The sequence below is a fragment of the Silene latifolia genome, chromosome 1, assembly GCF_048544455.1.
Source record: "Silene latifolia isolate original U9 population chromosome 1, ASM4854445v1, whole genome shotgun sequence".
Classification (NCBI taxonomy): domain Eukaryota; kingdom Viridiplantae; phylum Streptophyta; class Magnoliopsida; order Caryophyllales; family Caryophyllaceae; genus Silene; species Silene latifolia.
In genome coordinates, this window is record NC_133526.1 from 45,321,095 (window position 1) to 45,347,330 (window position 26,236).

Here is a 26,236-nt window from a genome sequence, read left to right on the forward strand (position 1 = left end):
ATTGTGGTGGTGGCCATCGAAACAGAAGGTGGACAGCCGGAAAAAAAAAAAAAAGATTTAGGGTTAGGATCAATTGCTTGATACCATGTCGAAGTTGTGTAATTTGTGTGTAATTTCATTAATTAACAATAGGGTACATATATAGGAGAGGCAATATAATAACCTAAAGATACAAGAATTCTAGGGCAAGCAAAGTATACAAAATACAATAGGAAAACATATTAGAGATAATATCTACACAAGTTATGGAAACTAGGTAGGATTCTCAACATAGTGTCCCAACAAATGGAGATGCCCAATATATTGGGTAGATTCACAAAAGCTATAATACTGCCCAAGTATGAAAATTGTAGTAGGCAAATTATGGTAGACCATGAAAAAGTAAGGAAATAGCTTGTTTCGGGGAGTTTTATTGACGCAGGAAGTAATTGTGAAATGAGAATGGTGGATAAAATAGTTAAGTGGAAAGTGATGTGAAAAAGAAAAAGAAGATTTGGGACACCTCATGAATGGATATGCTGACTAAAGGGCATAATTGGTGTTGAATACAACCAAAAAAAAAGCGGGACCCGTTTATGAGTATAAAATAGTGGTAATGAAGCCCATGACAAAAGTGTGAACCTCGTTTTGGACTTTGGACATAGCCAGCGAGAATCCTGTGTAAACTCTCTCGTGCTATTTTCAGTCTCCTAAAAAAAATGCCTTAGTTATTGTTTATATAATATTGAATATAACAAAAACAAAAATCAGAAGATGGAGGAATCATCTGAAAAGGAGTCATTACTGACAACAACTTCAACATTGTACTGCCCTCCTCAATTTCTACCCTCCCCTTTGATTTCAGGTCTCTCTGCCTTTATTTTCTTTCTCTCTTTATTTTCCTTTTATTTTCTGGACTTGGACTATATTAAAATTAAAAAAGATGGTGTTTAGATGCATGTTATGTTATGGGTTTCCTTGTGGATTTAATGTGGGCTTCAACAACTTTATTTAAGAATTTAATGTGTCATTATTCAACTACATTGTGGCTTGACTCACAACTCCGTACTATGTTACAAACTCGTTAAACATGTCTTAGCTTAGTGTTTAAGACGTTGTATGAACTACCACTATAGTTCTCAGCTTAAAATTCCCTCCCATTTACATTGTAGTGAATAAATGGTTTTGTACCTGTTGAACACAAAAATAGAAAAAAAGTTGGAACATTTGTTTTATAGGAACACTTTATAGTTGATTTTTGTCCTTTTTAATTGTAAAATCCGTGGATACCTATACTCATCTTGACCGTCAACATCTTTATTAATTGGTGGTGCTGCAATGTCATGGCTCAGATCCAAGTATGTCACGGCCGGGATTTAATACCGTGGTTGTAACCGTAAAAGTTGAGCTTAAGTAAAATTCATCATCATGTATTTATATATGACACTATGTGGAATAGGATGATGTTGCATGCATCTTGAGTCTTGACCAACCAAACCCATTCAATGACGGGTTTTTCTCGAAAAAAAGGCCGTTCCTATGATGTAAGAGAGTATCAGAGGAGATGATAGCCAGTTCACTCTAATTAGATGGTTCCGTTTGTGTAAGGGAAGCCACAAGGGTAATTTATTGTTGCATGGATTCGAAATGAACCCATGTCACAAGTATAAGTCGTAACTTTATAGATGGCATGTTTTACGTTTATATGATCTCCATTTCTTAATTATAAATTTTGGCAGGGAATGAAGCTACAAATAGCTTCCAAGATGAACGAGTAGCAAGCTTGTATAGGGAGATAGAAATAAGAGACTCCAGATTACAAGAGAACCAAGATAAGTATAATATGACTTGCTCTAATGTGTCCAATCTAATTGAAAGCCTTGTTCAGAAAGTTGAGTGCCAAAACGAGAAGATTGATGAATTGGAGCGCAAGTGTCGTGAGAAAGAAGCTGCTTGTTCATCCGCCACTAGACTGGTTGTTAGCCTTACAAACGAAATCGATCACAAAAGCGAGGAGATTGCACGACTAGAGCACCATTGCAACAAGATGCACTTTGATATACAAAGGTTAATGGAAGAGAGACACAATTTGAACAAGTCTTATCTCGTAGGTGAGATCCCAACTGGCTACCATTTCCTACTGTCTTACGATCTACATACGTCCTGTGATTCTTTGAAAATGACCAATTTACTTGGTCACTGCACCCTCAAGTACGCTTACAAGCCAAATTAAAAGAGTATTTATTTGATTTTGATGTATAATGCCAACATCAATATAATTTTCAGAATCAAGAAAGATGAAGGCCACACAACTTCAAAACAAAAGGCTGAAATCAAACATTCAAACTGTTGAGAAAGAGCTTCAGGAGTTGATCCAGGGGTTGGATGGAGCAAAAAATGGTCAGGAGCCGATGTTCGCAATGGTCAGTCATATTTTTGAATATCACAAGTGCATTTTTATTTCACGTTGACATCATATAGGGTTGAGTATTTTGGTGATAATTGTAACATGTTGTGTCGGAAGAAGTGTTGTGGTGGCATGCAAAATCCAGGTACGCAACACGCAACAAATGTGAAGTCTCAAAAGTGACAAAGGTTTTAACAATCAATGTCAAATTGTCAATGTGTTTCAAGTTTAGCTCCTCATCTAATAATACTTTCACTGTTGATTTGGAGCTGTGCATGGCATTTATATTGGATTATGCACAGAATGTTTAGCAAACTATAACCTGAAAATTATTGGTTGGGTTTGTACAGAATTCGGTAGGCAGTCTACAGAGCCACATAGAAGCTCTAAAGAATCAACTGGTGGACAAAGCAGACGACATTGAATACTTGCAAAACCTCAGTGAAACCCTGATAATCAAAGAGCATATGGTCAACAATGAGCTTGTAGATGCTCGCCAAGAACTATTTAGTGTAAGTCTTCATATTTGTTTCCCTTTTATCTATCCATGATACAAGTTTTTCATTTACACAATTTCACTGACCTAATTTTCATTTTCAACATTGATTTTACCAGTCTCTACATACAGTGGTGAGTAACCGAACATTGATAGGGATCAAAAGAATGGGAGAACTGAACGTGAAACCGTTCCATGATGCTTGTGCTTCAAAGTTTACAGGAGAAGATTGTGCTGCTAAGTGTGCTGAACTATGCTCTTTATGGGAAGAAATTCTCAAGGATCCAGTCTGGCATCCTTTTAAGCACAGCATCATAAACGGGAGACTGCAGGTAGTAAACAAGACTTAATAGAGTTAGTGGTTTTAAACATGTTTTCATCTATGTTAGACTTGTTTCAAGTGACCTTGATGACTTGCAATACATGATTTCATCTCAAAATTACAGGAAATTATCGATGAAAGTGACACGAGATTGGAAGAGTTGAGAGAAGAATGTGGGGAGGAAGCGTGCAAGGCAGTGACAACTGCATTGCTAGAGTTGAACGAGTATAATCCAAGTGGAAGGTATCCTGTTCCTGAAATTTGGAATTTCAGAGAAGAAAGGAAAGCGAGTTTGAAGGAGGTTATTGGATACTTAATCCAGCAGCTTAAGACTCACAAGCGTAAGAGAGTACGGTAACTAGATACCTATGCTTCAGTACTCTTCCAAATTATGTTTGTTATGGCAGTTGAAGCTTTGAAAGTTGTTCCACTTTAGGTTGTAAGAAAGGTAAGTTAGATCTCTGATGTAGTATAAGTGTGTTTGTAAATGATGATTGTACTCGGTTCTAGCATGTAGACTTGTTGAACCAATTCGAATCAAATGAACTGACGTAAAGCTCAAATATGAATCAAACCCATTGACTTTCACGGGTTAGTTATATATATCGACAAAATCCGTCTAAAACTAAAATCGGACTAAACTGTTTATTTGACATACTCACAAGCTAACTTAATCGTGTTACAAATCAAACTAAAACTGTTAGATGGTATACACAGTCACTCCTATACAAATTTACGCCATCATCTGCCAAACGGTGACCTTGTTATTCTCAGACAACCCTCATCGAATATAGGTTCGACCCATCGACCACAAACCCGTTTCTTTGACAGGAGCCTGAAAATGTAAATGGCACGGGTTATAATCAGTCTAAAACATGATGCAAATCTAAGCGAAGCAACTTCTCTTAAGCATTACTATACCTGTCTTTTAATAGATGGGAAGACATTCCAAAACCTTAGGGTCTCATCTCCTGCTCCAGTCACTATTGTCTACACATTAACAATGGTTCAATGTATACCGTTAGATACTTTACTGTGAGCTAATCGAAACTGTGGTCTATGGTATTGTGGAATATATATATATAGAACATTCTGCAGATGACGACTGCATTACCTGACCATCTGGAGACATAGCTAGATAGAGAACTCGCAAACTGTGGCCAGTCAATGTTGCTACCTGCATCCACAAATTTGGATCATTAAGGATAATTTCTGTGTCCTTGGGTTCATTTTTATCAGTACATCCACAAATTTGGATGCATGACCTATTTTTGTCTGTGTTTCTAAGAAAGATGCAAGATTGAGTACATCTGAGATGTGACCCTCAGTACCCCGCTCCCATTTGCGTATAAGAGAAGCAGAATTTGAGAGGTGATACCTTAGACAGAGATGGATACTTCCACACCATGACTTGATTCTGGGAATACCCATGAGTGCTTACTAGTTCATTCACATTCTTACTCCATGCAAGATTGCATACCTTCACATTTATGTTATTTATCATTAGAATGTCACACTTCAAACTTGATTGAGTTGATTCTATGATCTAAGTGTATGATCGCGGTTCATACCTGACTACCAGTGTCAATGTGGTTCAATTGATTCCCATTAGTAGTGTTCCAAAATCGAATACACCGATCTGCAGTGCCGCCTCCTGAAGCAAGAAGGCCACTTTGGTGGGGAGACCAGGCTATGGCCTTTACTGCAGCTGTGTGCTCAGTCAGTTTCAGAAGTGGCTGTTGAGAGTGCTGATTCCATACCAATAGCTGATTCATTTCAGAAACCTTAAATCAGTAAGTAAATCATAACAACATTTGCTTAAGAAAGCACACTATTTGCGTTTCAACACTAAATACCTGGTTATCATTGCCTCCGGATGCAAGTTCCCTGTCATCGTGCGACCATTTTAGTCCGCAAACCTGAGGAATTACATGAGATGGTTAACTATCATATGTTGAATTTGCAGGGAAATGGAGTGTGAGGCGGCTCAAAAATTACAAGGATTACTTATGAGGTTCGTAATATAATGCGTTGTCTTTACCTCGGATTTATGACCGACTAGCTTGCTGATATAGTCAGTTGGAACACGAAGATCATGCTGAAGTATGTTTCTGTCTCTGCTACCGGAAGCTAAAATGCGGGAATTCCAAGACAAAACACCAGCTCTTGTTTGATGTCCGCTCATGCTTCTTACCCTTTTGCACTGAGTTCCGTCCCATACTTGAACTAGACCGTTACTCGTCCCAACGGAGACATATGAACCCTCTCTCGTCCACTGAACAGCACAGACACTGTCATTTGGTCCCAGATCGCACAATCTGGTCACCTGCACCACATATCCAAAATATTATCATCTTCACTAAGGCTACTACGTCACTTAAACTCATTTAGAAGTACATAATAGGAATATTTATAATAGTTGGGCCTCAACCATCACCTTAAGGTTTTGGTTGAGATGGTTCATCTATCATGGTATCAGAGCCAGTGTGACCGAAGGTCACGGGTTCAAATCCTGGCAACCTCAAAACCCCTCAAAAACTCGAAGTGGAAACCAGCACACGGTACGGGTGAGCCGGTGCACAACTAACCACTCTTCAAGCCCAACGGGCATTTGAGTGAGGGAGCGTAATAGGAATATTTATAATAGTTGGGCCTCAACCATCACCTTAAGGTTTTGGTTGAGATGGTTCATCTATCAGTACATACTTTGCTGTTTGATGCATTCCACAAGTAAACACAGGTACCAAGTCCAACCGCGAGCACGTTTTGCGAAGACCAATCAACCAGGTTGAGATAGAAGTCATCTTGCAGTGAAGGAGCATCCAATACCTACACAGTTAACATCCCCACAATTAACAAAAATGTCAACTACAAATAAAGACAATCTATCTTAAAATATACTCGTACTGTATAGTGTACCTTATGGGGAGTCTTAGGCACCTTTCTAGGAGCCTTAGGAGGAGTAGAAACCTCATTAGAAACCCCATAATCCCGGCCTAACCCAGACGGAGAAAAAGCCGAATTAGGGGAAGAATACTCAACCTTAAACCTGAGTATATTCTTGTTAGGACTACTAATAGTTTCAGAACCTGCATTAGAAAGAGGAGAGGCAAAGTCAGGACCAAATAACTCTTGCTTTAACAACCGTGTATAAGCCTCATTATTATTATTATTACTAGTCCCTCCTCCATCTTTGTTTTTAGGAGAAGGTTTATTATCAATAAGTCCAAAAGCATGAAGTCTAGAGGATGATCTGCAAGGTATAAATCTATCACTGCAGATTGATTTTTTCGAGGTTGGCGAAGACGTTGCTGTTGATAAACTAGTGATTGATCTAGGAGATGAAATAGTTCTTGGTGATGATAAATGAAGATTTGATCTAAATGGGGATGATGATGATGATGAATTTGTTATTTTGGTCGTTGGCGGCGGAGACCGGAAAGTATCAAGCATAAGGCTTGTTGGGGACATCCCAGATGGGAGATTTAGGCCACTTTTCCTCCTTTGTTCAAACTCCATTTTTTTCAAAATCAAAATCAAAATCAATCAAAGAAATTAAATCAAAATGAATACAGCAAAGAGAGAATAAATATAAATAAATATAAATTGTAACGGTAATAAAGAAAGGTAGGTGAGAAGGGTTTTAAGTAAGGTAAAGGGGTTTATGGAGCAGGAATATTATTGAGGAGGAAATGCAGAAGAAGAAAGGGTGTTTTTGATTGATTTTATGAAGATTATCTCTGTGTTTGCCTCCAACCTCTAACGGTCATATTTTCTGATAGCAGGCTCCCAACCTTTTTCTCTTTTTCCTTAACTCGGGTTTATACTGACCGTTATTTGCACTTGGGACCTTATTCCGATCCTGCAACTAGGGAGGAGCAAAACCGGATATCCGATTCAGATTTCAAAACCGGATCGGATATCCGAATTTAAAATTATCATTTTTCTTGATTCACATCCGATCCGTATAATTCGGATATCCGAAAATCTGGAATCCGAAAATTCGGAAATCCAGATTTCGGAAACCGGATTCAATCCGGATTTAAATGTACAGTAAAAGTTTCACCGAAATTGGTGGTATTGGGCTATTGGCAGACTTAAACTAAAGGCAATTTCGGTCCATTTCGCATTTTGCAACCCACTAGAAAATGTAACGTCTTCGATTGCATAAATTACAAGTCTTGATCGCATAAATTATAAGCATAAGTTATAAGTCTTAATTGCATAAATTAAAAGTCTTTATTACAAATTTCAAAATTAGTCTAAAAAGTAAAAACCGAATAAACTAAACATAATGTTTTCCATTTTTTTTCTTTTTTATATAAATTTTATAAATTCGAATCGGATTCGGATATCCGGTTTTAAGAAAATCACAATCCACATCCGATCCAGTTTATTCGGAAAAAACTGGATTGGATATCCAATTTAAATGGTATCTATATATTCGGAATTTTTTTCGGATTTCGTATCGGATTCGGAAAAAAATCGGATCGGATATTTTTTGCTCACCCCTACCTACCACATTGTCACTATGCACCTCCTAAGAAAATTTTATTTTCTTTTTATCCTTTTTCCACTCATTTTAATCCATTTATTTTAATTCATTTTTGGGTTTTAAGACAAGTTTAAATTTAAATTTTGTCAATAAGTACATTCATTCATTAATATCGTAAAATTAGTGATTATAATTCGTTCAGGCAGGGGCGGATCCAGGGGGCCCGGGTGGGCACGTGCCCACCATGAAATTTGAGAAATAAATATTTATGAGTGCGTATATAATTAGAGCTGGCAAATATTGACACGACACGAAAACACAACACGAACCCAACACGGAATTAACGGGTTTGGGTTGAAGTTAAATGACCCATTTATGTAAGTGGGTCGACACGAACACCACACGATATTTAATTGGGTCCGGTTCGGGTTGAGCTCTCAAAACACGAACCCGACACGAATGACCTATTTACTAAAATAATCCTAATTTTTCTTGATCATCTTTTATATAAATGTATTTATACTTTCCAAATATTGACATGACACGAAAACACGACACGAACCCGACACAAAATTAACGGGTTAAGGTTGAACCTTGATGATCCAATTATGTACGTGAGTCGACACGAACACGACACGAGATTTAAATGGGTCGGGTTTGGGTTGAAGGGTTTGTGACCCGTTTACATGTGACACAAACCCGACACGACCCGATCTGTTTGCCAGGTCTATATATAATCATATTGACAATATGGCTCAGTTGGTTAAGATTCTGAGTTGCAAAGAACAGGTGCCAGGTTCGATTCCTGGTGTCCTGTTATTTTGTGAAATAATTTTTCCTCAAGGTAGTAGATTAACTTATTAACCATTGAGCCACTTGTGTTTATTGTTTATATTTGTATTGTACTAGAAAGTAATATAACTTATAATACAAGATCTTATTTATCATTAACTATAACTACATTTATTTTAAATTCAAAATAATACTGTATATTATTTATCAGATTACAAAATAACCCCGGATCAATTACTTTTCACTTTCACTTTATACAACATTAGTTTAAGAGGAAAAAATCGAAAATATTTATTTATCAGATTAATTTTTTTTTTTGGGTGCCCCCCTTTCTAAAAATTCCTGCGTCCGCCCCTGCGTTCAGGTAATGCTTTCCAAAGAGTATACTCCCTTAGTCCCGCTCATTTGTCTGCCTATTCCATTTTGGAGTCTCTTGAGTTAATTGTTTGCCTTTCTATTATAGGAATGTCTTTGATGGGCAATTAGATCTTTCACACTCAATTTAGTCCACTTATCCTCTAATAATTGGTTTTCTCCTCTTTCCTTGGTACATTGTCACACAATTAACACCATCTAGTTTGATGTTGTCAAGATATTAGGATGATTTAGTTTGATACTCACTTGTATTCTTTTGGGGAAAAGGTAATATTCTAATTGTTCGTGTATGACTTTCAATAAGATGCACAAAACCTATGAACATTGTACTTCTTCAAATTGTTAAAAAAATGCAAGTTCTACTTCCAATTTTTTTTTTTTTTTTTTGATAAGGTAAAGAAACTAGGTTAATCAAGATCAACCTATAACATCCTCGCGGATGAGAGCGGTAAAAGAAAGTAAAAGACTTTCAAAATACCATAAGATCATAATACCAAGAAAAGGGAGGGCAAAGAAGAAACTATCACAAGAAAGTCTACATTACAAAAGCCCACAAGAAAAAATCGAACTTGAAGAAACGGAAAAGAAAGTCTAAAGATACAATGATTCCATACTAACAAAAATGCAATCACAAATACTCGGGTAAGGCGGTTTTACAGAAATAAATCGTAAAGCGGGATCACTTAGTAACCACTATTACCCACTAATTAATAGGGTTGATCTAGGATCTGTTTTACAACTAGTTGTGTAAAACCCATCTTACAAAAAAAAACTAACTCAATTGCAATAATGAAATAAGACCCCAAAAAAGGATTATGCTTATTCCTTATGCAAAATCGGAGAAAAATGGGAAAGCAATAAGAAGACTCCAGAAGTCTAATGAAATCCCTCATAGGAAAAGGAAATAGCAAATTTAAAAATCCAAAGAAGGAAAAAACTTTCAGATTTCCAAAAAAAATCTTTTAACTAAGAGGTAATGTAAACATGTTTTACTATAATATTCAAAACATGATAAGAAAACTCAAAAAATTTCACTTAAGATTCTCGATTTAAACATTCATTTCTTAAGATATATGACTCAAGACCTCTCCTAGGCTAAGATGGAGAGTAAAAAGAGTCAAATCTGAGAGAAGGTAAAAATCAAGAAAATTCACTTAGAAGAGATTTCTAAAGAAAGAGATGATGAACTAAATGGTGAAGAGAGCCCAGGAAGAAAATCAACACCCATCTTTTGTGCTTTTACAATTGGGGGTTTTTCTTTCTTTTCTGAGAACTTTCTATTTCTCCCTCTAATACTTTAGAGAGAGAGGTTCTTAACAACCACAAATTTTGAGGGATCAAGGCGGTTCTAGTTCTACTTCCAATTGGTTATTGGTCTCGCTGTTCTCAACTAAAACCAATTGCTTGATAATTACAAATTGATAATAGAGAGCATGTGATAGTTCCAAACAGAGCCTTCCCCATGTAGTTTTCCTTCTGCTAACAATAGTACAAGTTGGGGTACACCAGCTGCACTGAGAAACTAAAATTGCGCAACATTTTACCCTCTTGCTCCGCTTTGCACGTGAAAATGCATTGGCATAATATATCGTAGTTGTACATAATGACTCAAGGGTACAAAACATACAAAATTCGAAAACCAAATCCTGCTGACAGCTAAATCTTTGTTTTCTAGGGCTTCTGATATTTCAAATGAACTAAATAAATGACATACTAGAAACGCGCTCTCTTTACACAACCTACAAACTTTTCCTGCGGACAACTTAGGTCCTGGTGAGACGGTGGTCAAGGTGAATACCTGAACTTGTACCTCCTAAGCCAATCTTCCCCCTTTTCATAATAATCCAGTTTAGTAAAAGTTTGCTCCGGAAAATGCAGAGAAGCAGCATAAGACGAAGCACCTCGCCACGCGTCAAAAATAGGATCCTTGGCTTTCAAAACCGTAATAGGGGCCCCACAGGGACGGATCATGCGAATCCCAGCTTCCAGCCGCTCGCTCAATCCTGGAAACTGAGTACTTCCACCAGTCAAAAGAATGGAACTGGTCATTTGTTCCTCCAAACTCTGGCTCTTTGGTGATAACCTTCTTAGCGAAACCCCAACCATTTCATCTAAACCCGACTGGTCAATTCCAACTATGTTAGGGTTGAATAAGATTTCAGGACATCGGAATCTTTCAACCTCCATTGCAATCTGGAAGTCCTCTTTTGTGAGAGCCCGAACACGTGGAACATCAGCTGGTTGAGATACACCAGGTTCTGGCTTGAAGGTTGGATCGATATCCTGCCATAGTTGTTACCAATGAAACTTGTATAAATGAAGCAACCAAAACATTTGTGTACATTACATTCGTAATACTATGACTAGTGCTTCTATATTTAAGGTAATTTTCCATTATGGTGCTATGAGGCTTGAGCTAATTTCAATTACTTGTATGAGGTTTGAGTTATTTATCTTGATGATAAACTGAAGTATAATATAACCAAAAATTTCATCTAAAAAACCATAATGAGTATTGGATTGTAGAATTCTGCAACTCTGCAAGTATACATACTGATACAAAAAGGTGAATGTACCCATTAAAATACAAATGGTCAAGACCAAGGTTCAGAATCTCGGCCAAGTTGTATCGTATCGGCCAAGTTGCATTGGATTTTCACTCTACCGATACGAGATTCACCCGAGAAATCACCGAGATTCACCCGAGAAATCCCCAAGATTCGTGCACAATGGCCGATTAAGGACCGATTATACCGTTGCCGCGCGACCGACACCGATATTTTGAACCATGGTCAAGACCTAAATATAGAATGAAAAATTCTAAGGTCCACCGGGTGTACAATAATATCGTACACCCTAGCCAATAAGATGCCTTAGTTTTTATTTTAGTAAGATTATGTTCTTTTATTTGTGGAAAATTTAGTCAATTCTAATATTTTCATTGGGTAGGGTGTATGATGACATGGTACACCCGGTGTACCTAAGAATTTCTCATATAGAATAGGTAGCCAATTCAGTGGAATTGGAAGGACTCATTTTATGCAAAAGTTCTGTGGAAACACCGTATATTCACACTGTAATATTGATGTTCGCGGCTTAACTATGATTAAAAAAATGCCCCGTCATAATTCACCACAGTGAAAATTTGTTCAGAGCCCAAGTCAAAAAAGTGAGATATAGATTATATCTGAGGTTACCAAAGTGTGATTAATGAAAGTGTGGGGCATCAAAGTGAAAATAACCAATAACTCGGACTAAAGTGTAAATCATTGACTTGCCTGCAATCTAGTAGAAATACGTGCAATCTCTGCCTCATCTTCATCAGGTCCCTCTTCATCATCGTCATGGTCTTTGCTCATCAGTTTATAGAGTTGCCAATCTTCATCTCTAGCTCCAAAAGTATCCTCGCCTTTCCCACGATCGAAGGCAGCTGTTGTCAGCAGTCGCATCCTTTCTTTTTGGGCAGCATTTAATCTCTCACCACGACCAACTCCACCAGATGTAGAATCTCCATTATTATTCTTACCATTTATCTTTAGTCGTTTCTTTTGTTCAAGTTTCTCAGACAGCTCCTTATATTTGGCTCGCAGCTGCTCTAAATAAAGTTCAGGGTTTTCCCTACATCATGTATGAAAAAATAGTGAAATTATATAAAATTCCAACAAATGGCTATTGAGGGGAAGAACAGAGCCCAAAAAAATACATAACATTAACATGGCTAATATTATCACTCCATTTGGATGACACAAAGTGTTCACAAAGAGAAACTATTCAGGACAAGTTTTAGACAGTTCGAACATACACATGCACAGATGGTTGCCTGGAATATGAACAAAACCGATTAACTAATAATAATACATCGGATACAAAAACACAACTGCTACAGAATGTAATGCACGAGCTACCAGCTATGTAGAGAGAGATTTTTTTTTTTTGAAATTTCATCTGTGGCACGATACAAATTGGAGTTGACTGTCAATTGCTGAAAAGTTTCAAAAAATTAGTCTCTGTTAAATCAAGTGCAGAAAGAAAGTCTACTTTTGTCTCAAACTTGAATGCACAAGCAATGAGCCAATGACTGACAGACCTAGCAAGTACACTGCATGGCGCAAATCAATCTATCTTAAGATGAATTAAAGGTGTTAAAAATACAATAATTCCAAGATTACTCATGAAGTAACAAAGGATTGAGAACATACAAACGTTTTTCCTCGTCTTGTTGAGTTTGCTTCTCTTTCAATAATTCCTCTTCGAGGCGTTTCTGCCTGGCTCTTTGGCGACCTTCAGTTGTAGTCTTCAGAAATATTTGTTTCTTCTTTTCTTTCAGCTTAAGGAGCCAGACAAATAAGCTGTCAGAAAAAAAAAAAAAAAAAAAAAAAAAAAAAAAAAAAAAAAAAAAATTGACTGTATTGACATATTGTGGCAACCTCGTTCAGATAAAAGTCAAATTAAACAATACTCCTAATTACAAGATAGCAACACTGACACCAAAAGGGTAATGACCACAGCATAACTTTGTTATGTCCAATATAGGTTTAGCATTCAAAGACACAACGCTTTTCCGGCAACGGCGTGTTTCACATGAGACAATTTTACGTGTGACCAATCACGCATGTAGTCAAAGGGTTAATTTGTTAGTTTAACATATAAGATCCTTAACTGCCCAATATAACTTCTTGTGTATCTGAAGTATTTGGTTTTCAATTTTTACATATTGACCAGAAGGATATCCAAACAAATCCAAACAAATGAATAAAAACAGACAATCAAGAAACCAGTTAGTGTAAACCTGATCTGGGGTCAGCATGTTGTCAGGGATATCAACAAGTGGGAACTTCTCAGCTGTGGTCCCATCTGCCTTCTCCTCCATCTCATCTTGTTCACCCTTAGCTTTTTTCAAAGATGCAGTCACCTTTACGTGTTGCATTTTTACTTCCTCCTCAGTGAGATAACCAGTAACTAAAAGAAACCCAGGGTGATCCTCCACGTCTACATTTTCTAGCTGCCCCAAAAGATGATCCAACCCACGTAGCTCATTTTCCAATTCGTTTATCCGAGATGCCCTCTTAGCTTCCGCCATTTCCCGCAGACGTTGACCTTGTCTTTCTTTTATAGCTGCTTTTCTTGCAAGCTCCTGTTCAGAAGGTTGTTCTTCAACTGGCGGAGGAGTGAATGGAAGTTGCCAAAGTCTGGTCTTTTCTTGGGCCTCTTGTGTTCCAGTCTGTCCAGTTATTGCAACATATTAGATTACAAATACTATGGAAAGAGCATGTAAGAAGATAAGTATTTGATCATGTTTGTTACTTGAAATAATTTAACTTCTGAGGGATAATCTTGAGCAACATAGCAGTGTTCCATCTTTAGGTCTTCAACTTTCTCCCATGTAAGCTTAGCTCTGTCACAAACTCGCACCAAACAAAAAAAAAAATCAGCGACAAAGCTAGCTTGTAATCAATCATCAAGACAATTATTTTAGTTATTCTTACATGTGCTGTGGATATTTCAGTGAAAGAAGCTGCTTCAAGTAATCAGTAACATGATAACCCCCAATATTAGTTCGGCAACATGCTTCGAAAACAGGTTCTCCATCAACAAACTAATAACACGATCAAAGAAACCAAAACCAGTATTGCTATTAATACACTTAAAAGGCAAAAGCCAACAAACACTAACATGAAGTGTAGGAACGTTCTGTAAGAAAAGGAAAGCTACAGGATACTTTTCTTTCAAGGGAGAGGGGGCAAATTTTCACTGTTTCTATAGCAGTAACCTGGTACTCTCTAGAATAAATCATAGAGCACAATTAAACAGAACCTAACATCATCAGAAGCGGACATAATGTGTTACCAAAAAAAAAAGCAGAACATAAACAGGGAGCAATACTTACTGGTATTACATGGCTGGTGTTAAATCCAGAGGAGACAGCAAGCCCCTCCCTATTACAAGTACCAAGTTTTTGGTTATATGTATAGCTAAACGCAGCATCAACACCAAACGCTGAAGAAGCAATCAGTAACAAAAGTTGACATCAAATTTGCTTATAACAAGATCTCGCTAAAACACGAAACTGAGTGTATTATTTAAAAGCACAGTTTTTTCATATAACTTTGGTTAAAAAAAGACAGGATGAGATTAGATGGACCAACAGACAATCAGAAAGATGGAGCTCATACCCACTGAAGGAACTCCATAAGACTCAAAAAGTAGTTCTGCCATTTTACTACGTGATGCAACTGGATTGCATGGGCATTCAGTGATCAAGATAGGATGGTCAATCTGCACTGTCCACAAATAAAAAAGTGAGATAACAGCGTCAAGTCCACAACCTTGACATGAGATAGATCATAAAATACTGGTAAGTTAACGAACATCTAGAATGAGAAGAATGAAGCCAAAAATATAAAATTTTTCACTTTGAGAAATAATGGACTAAATCAAAATGTCTCGTAAAACCCTTAGTACTTCATTTTTCATGATGTAGTAGGTGGATGCCCATTTTCAGTTATGGGGTCCCATGGAAAGAACCTCCCTAGTCCCTACTATTGCAGGGGAAATGTTGCGTCGTCCCCTCTTACCTTGTCTTTAGCAAGGCAACTTTATAGATCAAAGGGTAGGATATTAACTATCCACAATGAGAATAATATAAATGTCTCTCTATTAACTTTTTAAAAGGATAAGCATAGAAATTCTACAGTTAAAGCTCCACTAACAGAGACCTTCGGGCTTCACCTAGCTGCCAGCAACGTCAGCATATTAACTGATTTATTATGCTAAACACATACACTCATAAGTCTTAACCCCTGTGCAATCATATTTAACTCTAATGCAAACATTTCATACTATCATGGTTACCCGATTTCCTTAAATCCCAGCAAACCGCGAAATGATTCCTACGTGTTTGTATTTTCATATTGACTTATTTTCATATTTGGTATAAGATATCCGTATTACAAAGTACAAAGTGCGTATTGTGTATGTGTATCACATATTCATATAGACCGTACTATGAACTAGGCAACTGGAAATACATAGCATAAGAATGTCATTCTCACATCTCAGGAATACGTCTATTTAATTTTAGTAACACACAGGACGGAATAAAACAATTAATCGGACAAGAAGTTACTCATGCAAGAAAAAGTTCATCTTGAGTGCATACTTGTATGCAAATAATTATCATACCTCAGGCCCATCAACACCCAATCGATCAAACCCAAAATCAAGAATCTGTGAACGCAAAACACCAAAAATTATGTAATTAGTTTTGACACAAATGAGATAGTCTTAACTCATAAGATTGTACATAGAAGACGCGTGTTTTAAGAAGCACATAAAGAAGATTAAACTTGTACAATACCAAGAAACCGAAGAAGGAAAAAAAAAAAAAAAAAAATGAGCAGAGCAGAGAAGCTTAAAAAGTATCAACCATAAAAGTACTGGAGTAAAGAGGAAACATGCAAGGTGTATTAGCTATGATGTGAGGTGAATTAGCCATTAAGCGCTGTGAACTGAACCCCGACATAAAGACTACAGCATACCAGTAGGAGCTATGAATAGCAATGGTCCTCATAGAAAAACCCCTTTGATGGTTGATCCAAGAAATATGGCAGACATATTGTACTAATAGGGCCTAGAATGGCAATACAGGTCAAGGATCATTCCAATGACACTCCTACGCAATAACTTGCATGAAGGGAACAAGATCTAATCACACACACAAGAGTCTGACAAAAGGGTAGGTGGGGAGATATTCAGGGGTCAATAGCCACTAGCCAGTTACAACGGAAGGTTGTTGACTACAAGAAGACTAATTTCACACACTGAAACTAAGTATGATCTCAACTGTGTTTTAATTATCACTAGAGTTAAGGTAGATGACTGGTAACAAAAGTCATGGCACAAAGCATGTTCTGATGTGTGAATTAAAAGATCGTCACCATTGGAGCCCTTTATCCTTCCTTTGCAGAACGCTACTACAGTGTAAAAGCATCCAGCATGTGATAATGGTACAAGCAACTTGAAGGCCTCAAAATTCAGTAAGTTCAAGGGTTAGAAAATGGATTATATCCCATCAGAACTGGAGTGATCAAGAACCACATAATATTATGCCTTTGTCATCTGGTTAATTATCGAGATTTTGGTACGTTTAATTAGGAGTAGAGAGAGACTGAAAGTGGATAGTAAAAGATACTCATGTACTTGCACTCAATTGTTTGACAAAAATAAAAGTGAAACAACCCAAACAAAGGACAAGTATATAAGGCAATGAGAGTGAGAAGGTCGCTTACATATTCCATTATTTCAAACTGATAAACGACGTTGCTGTCAAAAGCTGAACGAGGTCCTGAACGGGTGCAATCAAAATATTTCAGCAATCCAGCATTATGATCGCCAACAACAGTGACTGTTTCTCCTGTACACGAGCCAAATCTAATTGTTGAGCGACAACCATAGAGAGACCTGCTAAATTTGGATTTTCAAATGAAGATATAACAACACAACAAAAATAATGATTTTGGTCTTGTCGAAGAAATGTGTGACGATTCAACCAATCAGGAGACACACAAGTACACAACCCCTTCCTCCAAAGATAATGAGGAACTTGTTCATAAACACATTGTCTTCCAGTTATTGAACAATAATAATACACACATAAGGCTCTCTAAAAACGAAAAATTTCATATCCTTCAATATATTTGAGAGCACAGCCGACTGTACAAACCAAGACTATCTGCAACATTTTCGGCCTTGAGCTAAAACTTTGAAATTAGGCCACAGTCAATAAGTATAAACAATTTATGTTACTGAACGTATGAAGGGTTAAACGCTTATTATTCTTTGGTTTTTTCATTTCCAACGGAATCAAACACTCACGATTCTTAGTTTCTAAATATGATGGACTATAGCTACAGCAGTCACTAAATTGTCCACGGTTCTTTCTACTGTGAATATCGATTAATTTTCATTGAAGTATTATCCCGAAACATCCTATATGTGTTGCAGATAATAAGTTTGGTACATCTACCTGACCGATACCTTATTTCGCCACGGACAGGAGGTTTTGAGATATTGAGCCAATAGAGTTATTGTAGAAGTTGGGGTCAGAAGCAAAATAATGAGAAGTTGCGTATCACTCTTAAGCATATTAATTTCTTTTTTTCACAATCATAGTATAAAACCTTGGTTTGTTGTCGCGGCCTAATATATTTGAAATGTGGCCAATGTTGCCTAAAATGCGGTAAAATGCAATCGCAGTGACCTCCAGGCTTTAACCTTGATACTTGGTTGTGTATTGGTGTCACAAACGATCCTTAAAACTATGTTCGCAATATTCCATGAAAATGGTCTGAAACTGAGCCTTCCCATATGGACGCATGAGGGGCCCGATGCCATAATGTTGCCTCAAAATGATGTAAAATGCGGTCGCGGTGGAGTCACCAACCTTGAAAACTCGGTCGTGTAACGGTGTCACACCGATATTTAAAAGTATATTCACAATATTCCATAAAAAGGACCTAAAACTGAGCCTTCCATATGGAGGCATGAATGGCCATATGCCATTACACACTTCGCAAATAGCCTTGTTGGCGCTCTCCAACTTACATAAACATTCATGATGGCATAGGTTCCGACATAGGTTAATAGCTCAAGTGAACAAAGGGGCCACACAACTTAGCAAAACCCAAAGCACGGCACCTACATTGTCCCATATTCTATTGTTGGGAATTTGCTCATAACCCATGTGAGTGTCACACTAACAAAATGATCCTACTTTATAAACCAATTGAGTTACGCATCCTGTCATTAATTGGCTTTACAATTGAGCCTCTTCTCGCTTGCTTATGATGTAGACTCTCTCTGTCTCCTCCTTATGAGTGTGGCCTACGCTTTTTAAATGGATTCTCAATCTCAATCAACTAAGCACATACAATTAACTAAACCTATATAAGCATCTCAAACATTAAAACCAGTTCTTAGCTGATATCGATTTTTCGATAACTTCGCCATCAGTCAGTTTTACTTGCATTCAAAATCAAACGTTTCAACAATCAAAATCAAACAAAAATATAAGATTACAATTTAAAAGCAAAAACAGAATCATCAAATGTACAATTATAAGCAGACCTGTATGTTTGTGACGAGGTCTTTGCACAATGTTACGGAAAATCACGCGTGGATCACTCTCACCACCCCACCTGAAATCATCAACACAACAAAACAATATAAATTACGCCTAAATTCAACATCATTACAAGTAATTCATTAAAAAAAAAATGGTAGAAAAAGGGGAAATTAGGGTTTAACGAAAGAGGAAAAACCCGATACGGAAATAGGAACCGCCATTATCGATAACAATGGGAGTAGAAGAAGGGATTGAACTGTAATCAGCTTGTCTATCAACTTGGCATATGAATGGCATTCTTGAGGAAAATCAATGGAAGAAAACGACGTGAATAGTGAACAAGATGAAGAAGCTTTATTTCTGGTAATGATAATGGAGTTTATGTTTGGGGTTTACAGGATTTATCACTTTTGGTTTAGCCCATTTCACAGGTTGTGCTTCTTGCAAATTTGCAATATGCTTCCTTCACGAGTTAACCATACAATAAGGCCCGAACTTTAACATAATTTTGCGATAAGGACCCAAACTTTGTTTAAGACACTTTAAGGACCTCAATTTGTTTATTTGACTAAAATACCCTTGCATGTCAATATTTTGTTTTATTTATGTTACCAAAGAAACACCTTAATAGTTTTGTATTTTTTTTCGTATAAAGTGCTTTCGCACTTTTTAGTTGTTAATACAAGTAAAATTATTTTTTGTATAAACTTTGCATAAAAATGAGGTTAAGATAACAAGTACGACTATATATAGACCTGTCAAAATCTAACCCGACCCGACTTTTTCAGGGTCTAGACTCTAGACCCAAAACTCTCAACCCGTGACCCATTCATCCTCAAAATGACTCGTTAATTTAGGCGAAACCCGACTTGAACGGGTCGACCCATTAAGACGAAGAAAATTCAAGAATTTTATTAAAATATTAATATTACGCCCTCCATTTTTATATAAATTATAAAACCTCTAATAATAAAATAATTATTAAAATAAATTTAGAAACTATCTTTTGACATGTATTCTGTCCTGAACCATTTGACAAGTAATTTTACGCACGTTCAAAGTAATTGAAACACGGAAGTATTTGATAAGAATTAAGTTGCTCTTTGCGCCCATTCAAAGTAATTTTCAAGAAAAACATAAGTAATTGGACTCATTTTATTTTTCATTTTTTCTTCATTGTTTATAGAAATAATATTCAACAAACATATTAGAAGGGTAGATTTGTCCAATAATCAAAATGAGGTCCTTAAAGTCTCTAAAAGAAAGTTTGGGTCCTTGTCGCAAAATTTTGTCAAAGTTCAGGTCCTTGTTGTAGGGTTAACTCCTTCCTTCACCATACTAGTTTTAAACCCGTGCAAAAAAATGTACGGGTCGTAATAGCAACTGCTGCTATTATTAAATACAGGAGCATAAAAATGAGGGTGATCAAATGTGCAATGTCGTGCCAATATAAATAGTTCACTATTGGAAATTCGACGTATATATAATTTCAGTTACTATTTACTAATCACTACCATACGATGCAAATTATGCTACAAATGTATAAATAATTTAAAACTTTATTAAATACTCAGAAATTTCATTGTAAACTACGTTGGTTGTTTTACTTGATGTATGCTTATTATTATCGCAGATCAATAGCTTCAGGGTTTGTTTGTTTGTAACCCTAGAGATAGGCATATAAAAGCGTCCATGACTGAAGACCGGCTTTGGAATATAAATCCTCACTTTAGATAAGAGTTGACCATGACTTTTGCTTATTGTCATCGCAAAATAAATAGCAATGGGGATTGCCTTTTATTGAAGTGGACTTAAAATTCACTGGAATCTGAAAGCATAAGTGTAATGCGGGCAATATGCAGCCTATCACCGTCATGGCTCCAGTTAAAACTGTACACCTAACTACGCGAGTCCCTAAATCTATCACTATTAATGTAAAATTTAATGCATTAATACTCGTTATGTACGAAAGATAAGTACTGAGTAAGTTGATAAAATAAATTTGAAATTTGGTAAACACTGAAGTGTGTATACCTGTTAAAGTTTGACCTGACCCAACTTGTCATTTTGTAGGTCACGTCCGACAAATCTTGACTTAGGACCCAATTAGGCCGAAATAATACATTAATTTAGGTTGAAACACCACCCGACTCCCTGGATCAAAGATAAATGTATCTTAAATGTGAATGTAAAACATATAAGTCACTAATATAATTTTTAAAAAGCTAATATTTATATAATCTAATTGATATAATAATTAAATATTAATAATAATACTTTAAATTATACAATTGAAAATTCAGTTTTATGATAATTCCAAAAAAATCAAATTAATAAGAATGCCGATTAATCAAACAATGCTATAACATAATAATTTTTTCACATATTACTCGACGGTATATTTCTCTTAATTAATATGAGTACCGACTAATCAAACAATTCCCGAAAATAAAATTCCCCAACCCCCTATACCCAATGCAGTTATTATGAGATAATCAAAATAAGTATGTATCTTATAAATGAAAATAAGAAAAACCTAATTTTTATATTTGTTTCACTAAAAGAAACGTAAGCGATAAATCTGATTTAATTATTAATATTAGATTAGTGCAAAAAAATTTTAAAAATAACTCGACCCAAAAATTGGTACCAAAAACTCATTTCGACCCGTACACTAATCCTAACTCGACCCGTAACTCGTATAATCTTACTTATACTTTCATCCGACCTATATAATGTCATTTAAGCCAATAGTTATATGTTTAAGTAACACACTAACATGTACTTGTCCATTCTAATAAATAAACAATGGGTTAATTAAGTCGGATAAGTCATGGGCTAGAATCGAAACATCACTTAAACAATGGGTCGAATTTGCCAGCACTTACCCTCTATAAACCCTAGTTGATCCACCTAATAAATAACCAATAAAACACACTCATTTCAATTCTTTTGATAATAGTACCACTCCTGATATCTTATTGCCTTTCATTTCACTGCTATTATCATCCTGAGTCCATCTTCTTCATTCTTTTCACCAAATTTAACTTACTTCATTATTAGAAAAATTCTCATAATACCGATCGTAAAAAGGGTTTAATATTTTGTCCAGATTTAATATTGCTTACTAATTATGTTACGGAGTATATTTTTGGTGTGGATTTTCTTTTTCATTTTTTTTCTTGTTTTACAAAAATTTCTTTGTCAAGCAAATTGAAGCACATGAAAAAAAAAACCTTCCGTTTCAATGGTTAGTAATATTTGTTTTTAGAATACTCTTTTATTTTTGAAAAGATTGAGAATTGGTACTTGCATGTTTATAATTTGATTTATACTATAAGTTTAAGTTTTTTTTTTACTGTTAATGTGAAGTGTTTTTATGAATATGTGAGGATTTCACTTTTTTTTCATAAAGTGTAATTAAATAAATGAAAGAAAATGAGAGAGAAATTAAAGATTGTGACCTACCTTTTTTTTCAATTCCTAAAAATCATTGGCCAATAGGAAGCCAAGAAAAAACCCATCTTTTATACTAGTTAGATTTTCGGGGTGGATTCAACCGGTCATTTGTTTGGTTTTAGTTTTGGAATAAAGATCAAGGAAAAAGGAATTGGTCAATTATAAAGGGTTTTTCTCATCTATGCTCATGTGATTTTCACTTTTTCCAACTGTACCCCTGCGTCTGACACTTTCCCAATTGTACCCTTAAACTTAGTTATTTATTCCCATCTGTAGCCAATCTACCCTAAATCGTCTGTTTTATCGTTAAGTGCCAACATGGAATTGCCAACATGACTTTTCCTTTTCTTTTTTTTTCTTTATTCCCCCATTTTATTCAATATTTCCCTCCATTACTTCCCCTATATATTCTACTAATCCCTCAATTTTATTTCATTAATCCTCCAAAATCCTTCACCCTCTTTTTTCCCTTAATTATTCATAATTGTTGTCCGGATCCTTCACCCTCCTTTTTTTTCCTTAATTATTCATAATTATTGTCCGGATTAAGGGAAATTAATGAAATAAAATTGAGGGATTAGTAGATTATATATGGGAAGTAATGGAGGAAAGTTATGGAGGGAAATATTGAATAAAATGGGGGGAATAAAAAAAAAAGGAAAAGTCATGTTGGCACTTAACGGTAAAATAGACGGTTTAGGGTAGATTGGCTACAGATGGGAATAACTAACTAAGTTTAAGAGTACAATTGGGAAAATGCCAGACACAGGGATACAATTGGGAAAAGTGAAAACTACAGGGCCACAGATGGAAAAAACCCATTATAAAATTACAAAATTACAAATGGACCAAATTAAGTTTGAAGAATCAATCAATATCAATATCTATCTATCTATCTATCTATCTATCTATCTATCTATCTATCTATCTATCTATCTATCTATCTATATTAATAAAGGAAGCTTTTTTCGAGTGATTATAGAGAGTCCAAGTTTTACAAATCACTAATATTATTAATCATTAAATAAATATATTTCATGTCCAACTAAATAAATAAATAAAAAATCTAAAGATAAGATTATAGGTATTAGAGTTTGTATAGGACGGAAACACGACAATATCTCACATTATATAAAATGGTCTCTCACATGCTTTCCTATGTCTCGCATCATATAGATCGTCTCTTTTGCTTGCTTTCCTTTTTACGGTTTATTGTTGTCTAGTGCCCTAATGTCTATATACTTGCATGGTTGACTTTCTTAATGTCTATTTAATTATTTTTTTGATTGTTTATGTAGTATCGTGTCCAACTAATGTCAACATTCGACAGATTACTTATAATTTTGATTTATCTCATGTTTAGATTGATCAAACTTGCTTAGTTTGAAAGATGGTGGATGATTTTACAACGGTATCAATTATCAAGACCACAACAATTTTGAAGGTAGGAATGTAGAGCGACTGTTAAGGTTCTAGCTATTTGTATTTTTGCTTGGGCATGGATATTATAGTAAATAAAAATGAAATTTGTAGAGACAAGGTTTTAACGTTTTTATACAACGATATTGTTTTTCACAACGATGAAAACATCGACATGTTTTTATACAAATAAATTACGGATACAAGTCTTTAAGTCTCTTACAGTAGAAAAGTAGGATAAATGCGCCTCATATGAAAAATTAGCCTTTGAAGATATTTCTTTTGGTTTACACTTGGATAAGGTTGTCTCTAGCATGTAGTTGCGTGACGATGAGAATTGAGACTCACAAATTTAACATATATGGAGTATATGGTAACTGATGAGCATAAGTTTTTGTGAAGTTCTTATTTATCTCATAGGTTGGCGATGGCATCAGGTGAGTATAGTTGAGTATTGTACAAGTGGCTACAGAATTGGTCTGTCAATAACTTATTAAAAGACCGCTCTCCCAAGACTTTTTGCAGCTTAAAATTGGGTATCATACGGTAGCATTATCAAGTTTTCATTTGAAATTTACCAAGAATGTAATATGACAGAACACTCCACCAAACACCAATCTGGTAATTATTAGGAGTGGTATAAGCCATACACGGGAATGAAAAATAGTAAATGAGTTGCAACTACGAGAAATTTATACAAAGTTGTTATCGTATATATAGTGCGTAGTTAAGAATTTGGTAATTTCTAAGATGTTTTGGTGGTTCGAAGTAACGCAATTCACGTTGTAGACACCAAAATTTTATATTTTGGTATCTAATTATTTTATTGTATCTTAATTATTTAGAGATAATTATCAAAAAATATTGTGATAATATCTTAGGAAATTAGGATATTCTAGAATATGCCGTCTTGCCCTCCAAGCCATTTACTATCAATACAACTCCATCTTTAGGGTTTAGAGGAGAGCAGATGGATTAAATCTCAAACGACCTCGTCTTCTTACTACCAAATTGTAGGTAGGATGGAATAAGTCACAAAAAGACTCCATCTTTTTCTCCCTACGAGATTAAGTCGATAAGACCCTCGTAGAAACTATCAAACTCTAGCCTTAGAATGGAATCAAGAGAGTTACGGAAATTGTAACCTTCAATCTTTCAATAATAAAACTCTTGTTTTCCGTATTATTTTTGTGCCTCTTTATTTATGATTGCAGGTGTAATACTCCGTATTTATAAGTCTTGGGGTACTCTATCGAGTAGCCCTTACTCTGTCGAGTAAGGGCAAGTTGCGAAATAAAATAGTTTCTGACCTGTTGGGTACTCGATCGAGTAGCTGGGGTACTCGATCGAGTAGGGGGGTACTCGATCGAGTACCTTGGGTACTCGATCGAGTGTCCTATTTACGGGGAGTTTTCTCGGGTTTTGTTAATTACGCGATTAAGGTATTTAAACCAATTCGTCTTTGTTCTAAATCACTTTTTACAAAACCTAAAACCTGTTTAAGAGAGAAAGCAACTTGTCTTCTTCTTAATCGCGTTCTTGACAATTCCCGGAGTCCAGACGGTCGGTTTGCATCGTAGTTTGTGTCGTTGGATTCCTTGCGTCGAGGGTAAGCTTTTAACGTAATTTATATAATGTTTTGTTAAGATTAGTGAAACCCTAATTTAGGAATTGGGGGTTTTTATGAATAGTAATTGAATAGTAGTATCTATGTGTTGTATGGTAGGAGGAGAGTTCATAGAAGAGGCGTTTTGAGACAAATTTGTAGATACCGTCTGCGTGTTGTGCTATCCAGGTAGGATTTCCTACTCAGTATTAGTCCCATAATGGGATATTGGTGATGTGCTGTAGTTAGTTGATTGATATGATGATTGTAATTGTAATTGTGATTGTGATTGTGGTTGTGTTTGTGATGGTTCTCGAGATGCGTTCTCGGCTGAGTGGGGTCACTTGCGGGAGTGATCTCACGCCCTAGTTTCGCCCTTCGTGGAACCCGCCACGAAAGGGGATGTGCACATTAATGGGACAGGGTTATCGCTCGTATGATGAGCGGGGCTTAGGTGGGAACGGGCTGCGGTCCCCCATCGGCGTAGGCTGGTCCAAAGGGGACGATCGGTGATTGAGATTGTTGGATTGGTGTGGATGTGTGTGTGTGTGTGATGGTTAAGTCATGCTTTATCTTATTGTTGATATATTGAATTGTGTGATTAGTACTGACCCCGTTTAAATGTTTTAAAAACTGTGGTGATCCATTCGGGGGTGGTGAGCAGTTGCTTGGCAGGTATATCTTGGATACGCGTGGGATCTAGCTGGGGATGGAGTCATCACATGTCAGAGTCTTTAGTCTTCCGCTGTGTTCGTTAGGACAG

At 36.1% G+C, this 26,236-nt stretch overlaps 3 protein-coding genes across 4 annotated transcripts; 1 reads left to right on the forward strand and 2 right to left on the reverse strand.

Annotated features, from left to right (window-relative positions):
• The first annotated feature begins 659 nt into the window (after positions 1–659).
• On the forward strand, positions 660–3,769 carry LOC141604876 (factor of DNA methylation 1-like). Its single transcript, XM_074423430.1, has 6 exons — positions 660–844; positions 1,719–2,090; positions 2,266–2,402; positions 2,737–2,898; positions 3,002–3,214; positions 3,329–3,769. The coding sequence occupies exons 1-6, from the start codon at positions 754–756 to the stop codon at positions 3,560–3,562; spliced, it is 1,209 nt and encodes a 402-aa protein (XP_074279531.1). The 5' UTR covers positions 660–753; the 3' UTR covers positions 3,563–3,769.
• On the reverse strand, positions 3,770–6,974 carry LOC141604866 (protein FIZZY-RELATED 3). Its single transcript, XM_074423417.1, has 9 exons — positions 6,124–6,974; positions 5,911–6,033; positions 5,246–5,530; positions 5,061–5,123; positions 4,776–4,970; positions 4,583–4,684; positions 4,319–4,381; positions 4,126–4,194; positions 3,770–4,039 (listed from the first exon to the last, which is right to left on the reverse strand). The coding sequence occupies exons 1-9, from the start codon at positions 6,721–6,723 to the stop codon at positions 3,986–3,988; spliced, it is 1,554 nt and encodes a 517-aa protein (XP_074279518.1). The 5' UTR covers positions 6,724–6,974; the 3' UTR covers positions 3,770–3,985.
• A 3,410-nt stretch (positions 6,975–10,384) lies between these two features.
• On the reverse strand, positions 10,385–19,504 carry LOC141604885 (actin-related protein 5). Of its 2 annotated transcripts, XM_074423441.1 has the most exons (12): positions 19,186–19,504; positions 18,992–19,062; positions 17,155–17,279; positions 16,049–16,093; positions 15,040–15,142; positions 14,754–14,863; positions 14,353–14,462; positions 14,171–14,261; positions 13,656–14,087; positions 13,066–13,193; positions 12,145–12,484; positions 10,385–11,149 (listed from the first exon to the last, which is right to left on the reverse strand). In XM_074423441.1, exons 1-12 carry the CDS (start codon positions 19,284–19,286, stop codon positions 10,652–10,654), a joined length of 2,154 nt encoding a protein of 717 aa, XP_074279542.1. In that variant the 5' UTR covers positions 19,287–19,504; the 3' UTR covers positions 10,385–10,651. The 2 variants fall into 2 exon arrangements, with proteins under 2 accessions (XP_074279542.1, XP_074279550.1); XM_074423449.1 differs by lacking the exons at positions 17,155–17,279; positions 18,992–19,062; positions 19,186–19,504 and having other exon boundaries at positions 15,040–15,147.
• Positions 19,505–26,236: the final 6,732 nt, after the last annotated feature.

Bases quoted from the DNA above. Each gene is read 5' to 3' on its own strand.
- LOC141604876 (XM_074423430.1), top strand. From the start codon at position 754: ATGGAGGAATCATCTGAAAAGGAGTCATTACTGACAACAACTTCAACA. The intron at 2,403-2,736 runs GTCAGTCATATT...GGGTTTGTACAG, and splicing joins AGGAGCCGATGTTCGCAATG to AATTCGGTAGGCAGTCTACA. The intron at 2,899-3,001 runs GTAAGTCTTCAT...TGATTTTACCAG, and splicing joins CTCGCCAAGAACTATTTAGT to TCTCTACATACAGTGGTGAG.
- LOC141604866 (XM_074423417.1), bottom strand. From the start codon at position 6,723: ATGGAGTTTGAACAAAGGAGGAAAAGTGGCCTAAATCTCCCATCTGGG. The intron at 4,685-4,775 runs GTATGAACCGCG...ATAAATGTGAAG, and splicing joins ACATTGACACTGGTAGTCAG to GTATGCAATCTTGCATGGAG. The intron at 4,040-4,125 runs GTATAGTAATGC...TTACATTTTCAG, and splicing joins TCCCATCTATTAAAAGACAG to GCTCCTGTCAAAGAAACGGG.
- LOC141604885 (XM_074423441.1), bottom strand. From the start codon at position 19,286: ATGCCATTCATATGCCAAGTTGATAGACAAGCTGATTACAGTTCAATC. The intron at 14,262-14,352 runs GTAAGAATAACT...AGTTTGTGACAG, and splicing joins CTGAAATATCCACAGCACAT to AGCTAAGCTTACATGGGAGA. The intron at 12,485-13,065 runs GTATGTTCTCAA...TACATGATGTAG, and splicing joins CAAGACGAGGAAAAACGTTT to GGAAAACCCTGAACTTTATT.